Raw genomic sequence first — 15,558 nt, 5'->3', positions numbered from 1 at the left:
TTCTATTCCTCACTCAAAACCTTCCTTTTTTACTTTTTTAGAAAGAAAAAGGTGCAGCGGTCTTTTAATTCTTTCTGGAGCTGTATATGGAGTCAATGAACAATCACTTTCATCAGGTTCATTTATAAATGAATTCTTTACAAATTACCAGTTGGAGCTAAAACATAATATGAAGGAGGTGGTTTTGGTTTTGCTCTAGGACACACACATGCTTATCTACAGTACATTGGTAAGGGTAAACACAAAATGGACAATGAGGGTAAATCAAACAATAAAATAAAATAGAAATTAGTATGTGTTGTAGAATCTGCTCTTATGCACAGTAAGTGTAAAAGCACTTTCATTGTCAGATCACATCATTTTCGATAATCTTTCCGGGAGCGCAATATAGCTCCTACAACTCCACATCAAAATACAAAATGATCTATGCAAAATACATCTTAAAACAATTGCATATGTTAACTTTGTACTCACAGAATTTAGTGCCTTGGACCTGTATGTAATAAATAATTTAATGAAGAAAGTGTTGTGCTTTACAATTGCTAGGCTATGCCATGATCACAGGGATGGTTTGACACCAGGAGGTAGTCCACTCCAGGATCCCAGATAAGATCTCATTAGTCATATATTGTCACAAGGAGAATCCAGGCTCATTTTTACCTTCACAAAACAGGAGCCATTACCATTATCGTCAGCAGCAAAACTCAGGGCTTAGGCAGCACTTTATTCTTATTATTTGATGTGGCTATTCCATTTGTTGACAGCATGAGCTAAAGCCTATAACATTGAAAATTACAAATCCATTTTCTTTCTTTAAATAGGAAACCAAGGCTTTGGAAGTGAATTATATCTTTTGTCACCAGAGCTGGGCTCTCTTGGAATGCAGTGTAGAGAAACAGACTTTGTTTTGGGAGTCAAAATCCATAGACCTGGAATTGGTTGTCTTTGAAGAGAAATGTGTGTCTCGGTTGCATGTGTGTATTATTCCATATATCAGGTCTGTGGTATGTCAGTTTTATGATCTGAGGATAGTATGTGCATTTGAGTGTGTGTCATATCAGGTGGATGTTATTATGCAGGCCATGGGCTGGCTTTGAGAGAGGATGTGATATATGATGACTCTAGCCGTGCATGTGAATCTACTTTGACATTTTCTCATATACCTGTCTCTTAATCCTCTTCAGAGCTAGGAAAACCCATTGATTCAAAACTGTAGAAAAAGAGGGAAAGTAGATTAGACAGCAAAACAATAGCACACCAGCATCATGTCGATTCCTGCCACGTCCTGTGACTTCAGCCTCATCTGTTGCTAGTTATTCCAAGCAGTAATGCAATAATGGTGAGGTAAAGTAATGCTTGACCTCCCCACAGACACCTGCTGGGGCTTTGTCACTAGGCTGATGTTGCCCCTGGCCTTTGAACAGCAGAAATGTGCACAGACCAAAAGAAAGGGACATGAACAGATGGATGTAAGGACAATAGAATGGATGGATGATAGAGGGTTAATATGACTGATGAGTGTATGGATGGATGATAGAGGGATAATATGACTGATGAGTGGATGGATGGATGATAGAGGGATAATATGACTGATGAGTGGATGGATGGATGATAGAGGGATAATATGACTGATGGGTGGATGGATGGATGATAGAGGGATAATATGACTGATGAGCGGATGGATGGATGGATGATGGAGGGATAATATGACTGATGAGTGGATGGATGGATGATAGAGGGATAATGTGACTGATGAGTGGATGGTTGGCTTGATGGAGGAATGACACAGAGATGCCTTTAACTCAGTGTTGTATAACATGTGGCATTAAACTTGAGAATAATACCTAAAGATCACTGAACCACAAAATGATGCTGTGGTGTTTCAGGCTTTTCAGAAGATTTATTTGAGGGTTAGGACCCTATTGATTCCATAAGCTCTAGAGTGCTGCATTCCCTTACAACAGTTATTTCTTTCATTTTCAAATGTTCCATGCTGAAAACAAGCACAGACCACCCAGTGTAAATTGTAAAGCTGGAACATTTTCAGCAACATTTCCATGTTTTAATAAGAAGACTGAAGGGAGGAGAGATGGGGCATGGACCCCTGAGGACAAAGAGCTTCAGGATTTATCCAGATGGTGGGATAGTAGAGTTGTGTTTCAGGGCTCATAAACGTCCATTCCACTTACAACTAACATTTATACAGTAGGAGAGAGAGGAAGGTGCCCAGGAGTTTGTTTAAAACATCTTGTGTATTCACAAGATCGTTTTTTCCACTCATTTCACGCTTCCAAAAAAAAAAAAAAAGATTCCCACCTTGTTAGACCAAGTCCCTGGTGTATTGTACATAGTGGTTATAGCCTGAGCCATGCAGATGGGCGTAGATAGTAGCTTGTTATAAATCAATTTATATTGCAGCAACCAACAAGCACAGGCCAATCCTGCAACAGGGCCTGCCTGCATCTGGCATGGTGTAAGGGGGGTATCTGTCCTCTGGCCAGTGTACTGATTCTCCCCGTTAGTGGTAGTAGCTTGGACTCAATGTATCCAGCAGATACATTGAGTCCAAGGATAAGTGAAGGACAAAAAGAGCACTGCCATGGGGAACTCACGCGGCTGTAATTTATTCCAGGATTAACCATTCATTTCCCTATTTAGATTACTGCCTCTTTAAATTCTCTTCACAACCAACCTTAACAGAAGTAATAGTTCATTTGCAACACATTAATTTCCCTGAAATCTATTACACCTCCATTATGATATGATGACATTGTACGATATTCAGATTAATCAATTTCCATGGATTGGTTGCTTTTATTTTCAGGTCTGATCATGTTTATCAGGGTTGGAGTGGAGGTGCAATGCGTTATAGGACTGCTTGTGTGGTCGACTGTGGTCTGACCCTCACCTGGATGTTTGAATCTGGGACAGGTTGACCTAACTGCTTGTAGTCTGTCTGGAGGGTTGGTTCACTCTGAGTTGACTCATACTTAAAGGAGAGGTTTAATTTTTAAATGTGGACTCATTTTCACAGTTTCTGAGCTTGTAGTTAATCCCCCCCCCCCAAAAAAATGTATATGTACAATGTTTTTGCACAGAAAAATTGGTTGTAAAACTCCCCAAATCACTCCAACCAACTCAAATGACATCCTAGGCTAGTACATCCTAGGCTAGTATCCTGATGCCAATTGCAATACTTTTAAAAGTTTTCTTAATTAATATAAAAAGGTGGCATTTGCCCAGGTTCTCTGCCCTTCTTTTGGCACATCATATTTTGCTTCATTACTGTTTAGTGACATGAAATAACCCCAAACGATGCGAATGCACAGCCGTTTTGTTTTCCATTCGAGGTTTAATAAACATTGACCCTGAAGTATCATTAAGTTGTTACATGTTTTTTTCAATTATACTCATCAATAAGTAAGGTCAAAACAGATTTCGCATTAACCAGAACTTTATAAATATTTAACATTTTAAATATTAATGTTACATAGTTCTGATTCTGATTCACACATTCATGTAGCTAGCTATATAGACTAACATTTACACAATTTCCATTGAGGAATCATAGAAACACCACATACACTCACCTAAAGGATTATTAGGAACACCATACTAATACTGTTTGACCCCCTTTCGCCTTCAGAACTGCCTTAATTCTACGTGGCATTGATTCAACAAGGTGCTGAAAGCATTCTTTAGAAATGTTGGCCCATATTGATAGGATAGCATCTTGCAGTTGATGGAGATTTGTGGGATGCACATCCAGGGCACGAAGCTCCCGTTCCACCCTATCCCAAAGATGCTCTATTGAGTTGAGATCTGGTGATTGTGGGGGCCATTTCAGTACAGTGAACTCATTGTCATGTTCAAGAAACCAATTTGAAATGAATCGAGCTTTGTAACATGGTGCATTATCCTGCTGGAAGTAGCCATCAGAGAATGGGTACATGGTGGTCATAAAGGGATGGACATGGTCAGAAACAATGCTCAGGTAGGCCGTGGCATTTAAACAATGTCCAATTGGCACTAAGGGGCCTAAAGTGTGCCAAGAAAACATCCCCACACCATTACACCACCAACATCAGCCTGCACAGTGGTAACAAGGCATGATGGATCCATGTTCTCATTCTGTTTACGCCAAATTCTGACTCTACCATCTGAATGTCTTAACAGAAATCGAGACTCATCAGACCAGGCAACATTCTTCCGGTCTTCAACTGTCCAATTTTGGTGAGCTCGTGCAAATTGTAGCCTCTTTTTTGTTTGTAGTGGAGATGAGTGGTACCCGGTGGGGTCTTCTGCTGTTGTAGCCCATCCGCCTCAAGGTTGTGCGTGTTGTGGCTTCACAAATGCTTTGCTGCATACCTCGGTTGTAACGAGTGGTTATTTTAGTAAAAGTTGCTCTTCTATCAGCTTGAATCAGTCGGCCCATTCTCCTCTGACCTCTAGCATTAACAAGCCATTTTCGCCCACAGCCCTGCCGCATACTGGATGTTTTTCCCTTTTCACACCATTCTTTGTAAACCCTAGAAATGGTTGTGCGTGAAATTCCCAGTAACTGAGCCCATTCTGACATTCAGTTTGGAGTTTAGGAGATTGTCTTGACCAGGACCACACCCCTAAATGCATTGAAGCAACTGCCATGTGATTGGTTGATTAGATAATTGCATTAATGAGAAATTTAACAGGTGTTCCTAATAATCCTTAAGGTGAGTGTATTTCAACCATCATAGCTAGATAGCTATAGTAGCTAGACAGTCTCTGACATTACTAGCTAGCTACTTAACAGTAAATGGGGATCCTCGCTTGCTGCTGGCACTGCATCAGCACAAGAAACTTGGCATACTCCATTTGTTTTTGCCTGACAGTGGTCATATGGAAAATATGCTTTACAAATGTTAGAGTTAGTGGTAACTGGCTCGGTTAAGCTAACTATCTGATCAGTTGGTTGCTGAATCGGGGAATGACAGGTAATGACAGGCTGTACACATTAGGGTGGTAAGTGCAAATATAAAAAGCATATCATTGGATGTATTAAATGAGATGAAGACAGGATGTCATGGAATTATCCTATTGGATGCTTTGGTTTCGATCCACCCTTCTCTAGCTGTCAGCTCAGAGGATTGCGGTAGGTGGTGAGTTTGACTGGGGTAGTACACCAGTTAAACGATAATGCAGGTGTTGCAAGGTGAGGTCAGGGAGGCCATTTGAAATCTAAATAGAGAACCGTGAAAGCAGGGCCTCACTATCCTTATTACTTTTGGGGGTTTAAGCTGGAGAAAAGTTACCACAGGGATAACTGGCATGTGGTGGCCAAGCCTTGCCAGCGACATCGTTTTTTAATCCTTCGATGTCGGCTCTGTTGCAGAATTCACAAAGGATTTGATTGTTCACCCACTAATAGGGAACCTGAGCTGGGTGGAACCTGACTGTCGTGAGACAGGTACATTTTTAAATCAGGAGATTGACTTGGCCTGTCTAAAACTTCCCCTGATTAACTCCTTGCTTGTGTTGGTAATGTGTTTTGTGTCATTGTGCTGTTGCAATGAATGTGATGGCATTTTCTTGTACATTGGTACTGTAACAAAGATGCTTCTATACACTTCTGAATTCATTCTGCTGCTGTCATCATTCATTACATCATCAATAAACATGAGTGAGGCTGTTCCAGAGGCAGCCATTCATAAATATGCCATGACACTGCCTCCACCATGCTTCACAGATGAGGTGGTATGCTTTGAATCATCTGCACTTCCTTTTTTCTCCGCACTTTTGACTTTCCATCATTTTGATAAATGTTCATGTTTGTCTCATCTGTCCATTAAACTCTGTTCCATAACTGTACTGGCTGATCCCTGTACATCTGATCTTTGTAATTCTAATCTGGCCTTTCTGTTTCTAGTGTTGATCAGGGGCCACATTCACAAAACATTAGGAGGACTCCTAAACAGCAGTAAAAGATCCTAGCTAAATGTTTCCTCTTAAAACCTATTCACAAAGCTGCTAAGACCTTACTAAGGAATGGGGCGAAATCTTAAGCTAAGAGAAAGTGCAGGGTTGACCCGGTTGCTATGGATGAGAGAAGCCCCTGACTGCAGTGTGATGTTCGGAGCCGGGCTCAATGTGGGCGTAGTCAAACCTGTTTAACCCGACCCCTTCCCGTCTCCTTCAAGGTCGAGGTTCACGAAGGCATCAATGTCAACGAAAGCAAATCTTAATCAAACCTATCCTACATAAATACAAATATAAACCTCGTAGCTTAAGCTTTCATGAAGCTCAATAAAGAAACTGATAAAAACCACTGGTGCAAAATAAAAGGTAACGTACAGAAATGTGGAGAACCAAGAACATGCAGAACATTCCATAAATCATTATGGAAAACGTGCACATGCTGTCAGAAAGGAACGATGTGGGTCGCTACATTGTAGCTAAGGATTAAAATTTTTATTAAATTGTAGTTCTTTGTCTACTTACATTTTAATTGGGTATTTTTGTTTAATGCCCGAAGGTACTAGTCTGACTTTTAAAATATGTTTTCCGTTTTGATATGACCATTTATCTTATAGATCTATATTTATCTTATAGACCTATTAGAAAAATGTAGACCTATAGACCTATATTGCAGCGGTAGAGAAGTACAGAAATTATAATAAATGCTCTGGCCAAACCCATATTTCTAAAAGTGTTTTCCAAGTTACTATAGACAGACATTTAGCAACATTTTAATTTAATTTCAAGTCAGTTTAAGATTTTCATTTTTACAGCCAGTATAAGCAATATACAGTTGTACTCAAAAGTTTGCATACCCTTGGAGAACTGGTAATATATGTACCATTTGTAAAGAAAACAGGAGGCAAAACACATCTTTTATTTCTTATGGGATTCACATTCAACTGTAAGTCATAACAGAATGGCACAATCACAAAACAAAACATGGCAACAAAGAAAAAAAAGAACTGACCCCTGTGCAAAAGTCTGCATACCCTTAGTTCTTAATACTGTGTATTGCCCCCTTTAGCATTTATGACAGCGTGCAGTCTTTTGTAATAGTTGTCTATGAGGCCCTGAATTCCTGCCTCCAGGTCATGCAAGTCTTTGGTCATCTTGCATGAACTGCATGTTTGAGCTCTCCCCAGAGTGGCTCGATGATATTAAGGTCAGGAGACTGTGATGGCCACTCCAGAACCGTCACTGGAGCGTCAACTTGGCCTTGTGCTTAGGGTCATTGTCGTGCTGGAAAGTCCAAGAGAGTCCCATGCACATTTTATCTGCAGAATAACCCAATTGCCAATATTTTCTGATAACATGCTGCATTCATCTTGCCATCAATTTTCACAAGATTCCCTGTGCCTTTAGAGCTCACACACCCCCAAAACATCAGTATTCTGTTCACTTCAGGCCTTATGGTTGTGACCATAAAGCTCTATTTTGGTATTGTCACTCCAAATTACAGTGTGCCAGAAGCTGTGAGGCTGGTCAAGTTGCTGTCGGCATAATATAACTGGACTTTTTTGTGACATTGGCGCAGTAAAGGCTTTTTTCAGGCAACTCGACCATGCAGCTCAATTTTGTTCAAGTATCGTTGTATTTTGCTCCTTGAAATAACCACACTGTCTTTTTCCAGAGCAGCCTGTATTTCTACTGAAGTTACCTGTGGGTTTTTCTTTGAATCCCGAACAATTCTTCTGGCAGTTTTGGCTGAAATCTTTCTTGGTCTACCTAACCTTGGCTTGGTATCAAGAGATCCCCAAATTTTCCACTTCTTAATAAGTGATTGAACAGTACTGACTGACATTTGCAAGGCTTTAGATATCTTTTTAAATCCTTTTCCATCTTGATAAAGTTTTATTACCTTGTTACGCAGGTCTTTTGACACTTTACTGCTCCCCTGGCTCAGTATCTAGTCTGCTCAGTGCATCCATGTGAGAGAGAAACTCATTGACTATTTATACACAGACACTAATTGCAATTTAAAAAGTCACAGGTGTGGGAAATGCAACTTTAATTGCCATTTTCACCTGTGTGTGTCATCTTGTAGGCCAAACATTCAAGGGTATGTCAACTTTTGATCAGGGCCATTTGGGTGATTTCTGTTATTATTATGATTTATAATTGAACCAAAAAACGATGTGATAATAAATGGCTTCATATGATCACTATCCTTAAATAAAAGAATTTATTTGCATGATCAGTCATATTTTCAAAATCAATGCCAACATTTCACAATTTCTGCCAGGGTATGCAAACTTGTGATCACAACTGTACATAACCACAAAATTCACAGATTTTGTTTGAATTATGACTAAACAACATGTGAATGGAGCAAAGTTGGAGTGGCAAGTATTTTTCCTGTGAGCGAATATCGGTTTTGAGCAGAGTGATGGGAAAGACGTGGAACGGTGGAGCAGAGCGTAACCTTCGCTATAGAGGTTACATACTCTGGCAGTTATCCCTTAATGTAATATTTCTTACTATCTTCAAAAATTAACTATGTTTGTATCCAACATGTGCCATGCACAAACGTGTGTGTTTGTATTCAGGCTGTGACTGTCAAACTTCTGATGGTCAAAAAACGGTGGGTGGGGTCAAATGTGGGCGGAGTCAAACATTTGAATCCACCCACATTGATCCTCACACCGAACCGCACATTCCAGTCAGGGGTACCTGAGGGATGACCACAGTGAATGGCTGGTGGGCAAGGGGTCTCGGTCTGTGAATTCATCATAGCAATACTGTAGAGAGATGTCGTGTTGCTATATTGAAATAAAGATATTCAAATTAAAATGTAGGCTAATGTCACTGATTAAACATGAAACCAAGAATGATATACTGACTAGTCTAGACTTGTTCAGCTAGTTGTCAGCCTCTTACGTTTGGCAGCTCATAAACAACATTTCAATTTGTGCAATAATTAGTCCCATGTATAGCGCCAATTACAATGGGTGGTTCAGCTATGGCCATGAAGTCGGCTTTTGTTTCTTTCTTCTGTAGTTAGCAAACATTAAGAGGAAACCAAATGATTTGTAAATAGCCTTTGTAATTCTGCTGCCTAAGTCTACTGTGAACAGTGGTTTGTGACACTTTCACCCCAGAATTCTGAAGTTGGTTGGTAAATTCTGTGACACTTACTGTAGGGTTGTTTTTCACTGCTCTGCTTAATTTTTCTGTCATCAACTGCTGTCGTTTTCTTTAGCTGACCTGGAGTCTAGAGGTGTCATTTTTTTTCAGGACATTCCAAACTGTTAATTTGGCTATGCCAAACTTGTGCTATGGCTCTAATTGAGTTCCTATTTTCTTTTAGCACCCAAAAAACTTGCTTTTCTTAAAAGCTCCCTAGTCTTAATGTTAGATTATTCCTACTGACACCAAATGCAGAAGCAAAAGCAAAGAATAGAACTGGGACTACACATTCACAGCTATGTGAACAAGCAATCCAACCGGAAACACCTGTGAGCCAGATGTCCTAATACCTGTGCTCACATAAAATGGGAAGATGGAATGCACACACTGCTGTTATTCTTAGTTGATAAAAAATATATGTTGAAACAGACAGAAATCATAAAACCAAAAGTTGGGACGCTGCGTAAAATGGAAATTAAAACTAAAGCAATGATGTGCAAAACTTTTTTTGCAAAACGATATTACAAAGACAACATATCAAATGTTGAAACTGAGAAATGTTGTTTCTTGAAAAATATATGCCCACTTTGAATTATGAGGCAAAGTGGAAAACTGTCCTGCAGTCTGACAAATGGAAATGTGAAAATCTTTTTGGGATTCATGAAGGCCTCCTCCTCCGGGGTAAAGAGGAGAGGGACCATCCGGCTTGTTGTCAGCGCGCAGTGCAAAAGCCAGCATCCAGGATGGTATGGGGGGTGCATTAGTGCACTAGTGAACATGGCATGGGCACCATTAATGCTGAACAATATACACAGGTTTTGGAGAAAAAGCTCAGCATGCTGCCACCCAGACTACGTCTTTTTCAGGGAAGGCCTTGCTTATTTCAACAAGACAATGCCAAATCACATTCTGCATGTATCACGACAGCACGGCTCTGTAGTAAAAGTCTGGGTGATAAACTGGCCTGCCTGCAGTCCAAATCTGTCCCCTATAGACTGTAATAGTCTGTTGTCATTATTTACATTTTGAATATCGTTTTCTGTTTACTAGCTTGTATTGCATAACCAGATCATATTAGAGGTTTGGGATATTGTGTTAAATTGCCAAGCTCATAAATCTGGCCATGCAGCTGCACCGACTATTTTTGATGTGTGTCAAAAGAGATCCCTTAAATGAACCTTGACTTCACCACACAACATCAGATGTACATGTGTTAAAAGAGATCCCTTAGATGAACCTAGTCTTCACCACACAACTTCAGATGTACATGTGTTAAAAGAGATCCCTTAGATGAACCTAGTCTTCACCACACAACTTCAGATGTACATGTGTTAAAAGAACTCCCTTAGATGAACCTAGTCTTCACCACACAACTTCAGATGTACATGTGTTAAAAGAACTCCCTTAAATGAACCTAGTCTTCACCACACAACTTCAGATGTACATGTGTTAAAAGAACTCCCTTAGATGAACCTAGTCTTCACCACACAGATGACTTTATACACACAACTCCAATACCATGACAAGTGACACTGTAGAAAAATACATTGTATTACCAAAGGGTCCTAGACTAGAACAGTACAACAATTCATAAGGCCCATGTTCCACCTTCCACAACTGCCTTATTTTTATATTCCCTGGTCAGTGTGCGCACAACAGAGATTTCCGAACATGGCTACCCTCCCATGTTCTAATAAGGCACGCAAATGACAAAGTACGCACTCTACACTCTATTGTATGGTCTACACTGCAACCAAGCATAAAAGGGAAACACTGCAAACTATCAAATAAGAAACACCACCAAATCCATGGTTTTACACATAGTACTTGATTTACACTGTCCTGCCGACCCTTCGAGAGAGTCACTGTTTAGTTGTTGGGATAATGCAGCAAGTAAACAAACAGACATGGAGTGTGAATGGAAAAGGCCATCAACTTCCAATGTGCAGTCTGTGGAGATATACATGGCTGATGACTATCACACTCTGTCCAGAGAACCAACAGAGGAGGCTCTTCAGTGGTTGATGAACTGTCTCTATGGCAGGTTTCCAGGCATGGCATGATTCCTTGAACCTGAGCCAGAATAACTGGTACCCTCCCTGTCTGTACTGGACATTGTTAAAAACCAAAGGAACCTGGGACCTGCAGGCATCCTGGCTGGCATGGTGATGTCTTTAGATCAGCAGGAGGCTATGGCTAGCAACAGTTGGACAGCGCTACAACACCTTATTGCACATCATGTGGAGTGGGCGGTTGAGGGCTAGCAATGTAGGATTTGTGTTGGGGCTAAACATATTACTTCACTGCTAAAAAGGGTCCTTGGCTCACAAGCGTTAAACAGGGTGTAAGTCTGTGAATTAGGGCACAGACAAATAACTACTGGCTACTGGAAAGGATGTGCAGTCAGGGCTGAAAGAAAAAAAGAAAAAAATGACTACTGTTTTAATTTTAATAATAGCCTGGTAAAATACATCAACAAAAGAATATTTGTTATTATAGTACACGTTTATAGTACCTTAACACATGGCTCCAGCGACGCCTCTCCCTCGCCAAGGGAGAAAAACAACAAAAGATAAACTTGTGCCCAGCCAATCAATGATTAAAATGAGCAATTACAAGGTTGGTTTGGAGAAAAAAAAGCTCAACAATCAAACTATATGTGGACGGTTTTCCAGTTACCACAGGCTAGCCTTGGTGATGATGTCGAACCTAAGTGTAGTTCATTGAGATTAGTGGCTAATTAGCTTTCTGTCGTTTTTTTTGGCTAATTATAGGCAAAATATATTTATATCAGTCACCTTATCTTATGTGTATTTACTCAGTAATCAAAATGGCAAGGTGGCGTAATCCTACACGAAACAGACCTTATTTGAACTGGATCTAAAAATCCACTATGGGGAAAATGTCAAAAGAACCGGAAACTGGCTGGTTTGCATTTTGCTGCTAGGTTTTACGGGAATTATCAGTCATACTATTTCAGTCAATAGAAAACATTGGGCGCATTATGAAATCTCAAAAACAGCAAAGGAGACCCTGAACTGTTGAGCAGCTACAATCCTATATCTATCAAGAATGGGATAACATTTCACTTTCAAAACTACAGAAATTGGTCTCCTCAGTTCCCAAATGCTTACAGAGTGTTGTTAAAAGAGGTGATGCAACACAGTGGTAAACATGCCCCTGTCACAACTTTTTTTGAAACGTGTTGCTGGCATCAAATTCTAAATGGGCGTGTATTTTTCCAAAAAACAATAACATTTCTCAGTTTCAACATTTAATATGTTGTCTTTGTACTATTTTCAATTAAATATAGGGATTAAATGATTTGCACATCATTGCATTCTGATTTTATGTGCATTTTACGCAGCGTCCCAACTTTTTTGGAAACAGGGTTGTATTTTTATAAACTGTGAGTCTACTGCAAAAATTGCAATTTTGACTTGACTGTTCCAATACTTATGCAGGGCATTGTGTTTGACAAAGAAAATTACATTGTTTATTGTTTATGTTGGTTTAAAATAAAAAAAAGTGTATTTTACTTGTGTGTTCAACCTTTTTAGACATTCGACAATTCAGACAGGAAACACCACATCTAATAGCAATAACAATGGAAATGAGCAAGGTAGGCAGTACTTATCCCCACCCAGAAGGAAACAGAACCAAACAGGTGGTGGCTGGGTTTAGCAAATGCATGCTATGACGACCAGCAGAGCAGCAGACTAAGTACCCTGACCAACTTAATTAATCATTTTCGATAAAGAATGATTGAGTCTGTGGTAGGAGCAATTCCCACATCAGTGTATGGGTTTGTGTGCCTTCTGCTTTGGCTGTTCCTGTACATTATACGGCAAATCGTTTTCTCTTCAGGTTTATCAGCTTGTATTTCTAGAATGAACGCGTTCCGACCGTGACTGTTGTCTGTCTCTCTCTCCAGTCTGCTCCCAGTTCTCCAGAGGAGTGTACGCCATCTTCGGCTTCTACGACAAGAAGTCCATGAACACGTTGACCTCGTTCTGTGGGGCTCTGCACACCTCTTTCATCACACCCAGTTTTCCCACTGATGCTGACGTGCAGTTTGTCATCCAGATGAGGCCTGCTCTACGGGGAGCCGTTCTCAGCCTGCTGGCCCACTACAAGTGGGAGAAGTTTGTCTACCTCTACGACACAGAGAGAGGTAAGAAACAGCCGGGCTAGGAGCCTGACAGCCTGCCGTTCACACACAATGGGACATGGGACATGAAGCAGGGTCTGTATCTCTTAGCCTAGTTTCCTTTCTTGTCTACCTGTACAACGGAGAGAGGTAGATAAGAGACAGCTGCCTGACAAACTGACAGCCTTCATTGTTAACATATGAGGAGACACTTTACTACACAGTGAGCCATTACACCACAGGTGTCAAACCGGTTCCACAAAGGGCCGAGTGTCTGCAGGTTTTTGGTTTTTCCTATAAATTGGTTCCTAGTTCATACCTACACAACCAGGTGAGGGTAGAAACTAACCAATCAGTGACCTAATTAACCAGTCAAGTACAAGGAGAGAGCAAAAACCTGCAGACACTCGGCCCTCCGTGGAACCGGTTTGACACCTCTGCATTACACCATACTGTTAACCCATTGGCTGGATGTAATTGATTTTCAGTATCTCAAGGTAAATCTGGGTATTGTTACTGCTAGTAAGGACCGACCCATCTGCATTTTTCAGCACCAATAGCGTTTGTGGATGATTTGAGGGGCATATTGCCCTTATTTACTGCCTATAATCAATATCATGAAATTTGAAGATGTGGATGTCTAAGAATACAAATTAAGGACAATTACACAAAATGTTCTTTAAATTAAGTACTCAGGAAATGTGATTTAACAGTAAAAATAACACATGTTGAACTGGGTAAATAAACTGGGCATTTCGAGTTCCACACACAGTTAAGATAAATGCATCCTTCAATATTTTGTTAGTGCGCGTTTATCTTTTACTAAGAATCCACATCAAATAAAAGCAACTTGGTCCAGTTAAGGATATTTATGACCATTCCAGCATCTCATTACTAAAATAATCTATATTGCCAAAGTATTTCAATTTTTTTGTGTTCAGAAAAACGTTTATTTTTCTAAGCTAACAAGACGCTGTTATAGTTCTCCGAAATAGTATAACTCAGACAGAACTGAAAGAAATACTAAATAAGCCAGTTGGCTACTTTAGCTGTCTGGGGGTATTTTAACTGTCGATTGCTTCACTCATCACTTTCAGTGACCTGGTCTTTGTTGCGACTGTTTTTAGTCCATTAGCAGACTTTTATCCTGAGCGATTTAATATAAAATTTGACTCATAATGACTAGCTTTCATCTTCACTAGCGATGATGTCTTACAAAGTCAAACACAAATGTCCAACTGCACATGCGAACATCAAACATGCAATATATGAGCAACTTTTGTCAAACATTACTGCGGCATTTCGGAGAACTATGGTTCATTAATACAAGACAACTTATCCAACTATCAACAATTTACATATACGATGCAGCGGGTCAGATCAGCAGACCCTAGCTAGTAGCTTTCTGTCATGTACACAGTTAATGAAATTGTTTGTTGCCTAAATGGTAAATGTTCAAACGATAACCAACCAGCAAATCTACTATTTATTTTGTCATTTAAGCTACTTAGTTAAGACCATATTAAGAAGAGGGTTAATTACTGTCAGAAATATTTATGGTCCTGTATTAGTTTCCACTTTCTTTTCTAGCTGCTAATTGTTTGTTTATTGCATACGCCTGGGCTTGTTATTACGAGCGAAACGAGATAATTAATTATCAACTAGCTAGATTGTTGGCTGGTAAGTTAGCCCCTCTATTTAGTCACTAGCTAGCTTACTTATTTCATATATAGCCAGGCACGTTACTGGTAAAATAAATTCAACTGATATTTGTAAAAGGCATTTTGGTCAAGTTTTTCAATACTGTCATCTTACCTTTGGGAGAGTAGAGCAAGACCATGCAAACATCGTGATGGATCTTTTTGGTGGCGGAAGCAACATTTTTCAGTCAACACTAGAGGGTGCACTTCCGGTTTCATATGTCGAGAGACTATCGGGGAGAGGCCGATAGAACACGGCCGATATTGAATTGACTACAAAAAGCCAGCGGTGTATCGGAGATCCAATATATCAGCCGATCCCTAACTGCAAGTCACATCTGACCTGCTTTTGGTTACACCTGGACAGTCCAGGACGTTTTATTGTGAGTTCATTATCATATATGCAGTTTCAATTGGGTTCTATTTATTTTCAGTTAGCCATTGAGTCAGTATTAAACCACCCATGGCCCAGATTTGCTATGTTTGACGTCCCTCCGTTAAACGACTATTATTACTATTAAGTATTTTGCTATTTCACTTCATTATAGAAAACCTCTGAACCCCGGTCCTCCTTCTAAGAGTGGT

At 40.0% G+C, this 15,558-nt stretch overlaps 1 protein-coding gene across 10 annotated transcripts in view; it reads left to right on the top strand.

Annotated features, from left to right (window-relative positions):
- The window catches only part of gria3a (glutamate receptor, ionotropic, AMPA 3a), a 127,750-nt gene that overhangs the window by 42,847 nt on the left and 69,345 nt on the right, over positions 1 to 15,558 (top strand). For all 10 annotated transcript variants that reach the window (XR_004575914.1, XR_004575913.1, XM_010897098.3 and 7 more), the window contains exon 3: positions 13,058 to 13,297. Coding sequence is in view for 8 of the 10 variants with exons in the window: in XM_010897098.3 (XP_010895400.1) it covers positions 13,058 to 13,297 (240 nt within the window). In the remaining 2 variants the exon portion in view is untranslated. The remainder of the gene's footprint in view (positions 1 to 13,057; positions 13,298 to 15,558) is intronic.

Source organism: Esox lucius, chromosome 7 (assembly GCF_011004845.1).
Source record: "Esox lucius isolate fEsoLuc1 chromosome 7, fEsoLuc1.pri, whole genome shotgun sequence".
Lineage (NCBI taxonomy): Eukaryota > Metazoa > Chordata > Actinopteri > Esociformes > Esocidae > Esox > Esox lucius.
The sequence above is the reverse complement of the archived record's forward strand: the minus strand, read 5'-3'. Positions and strand labels throughout refer to the sequence as shown.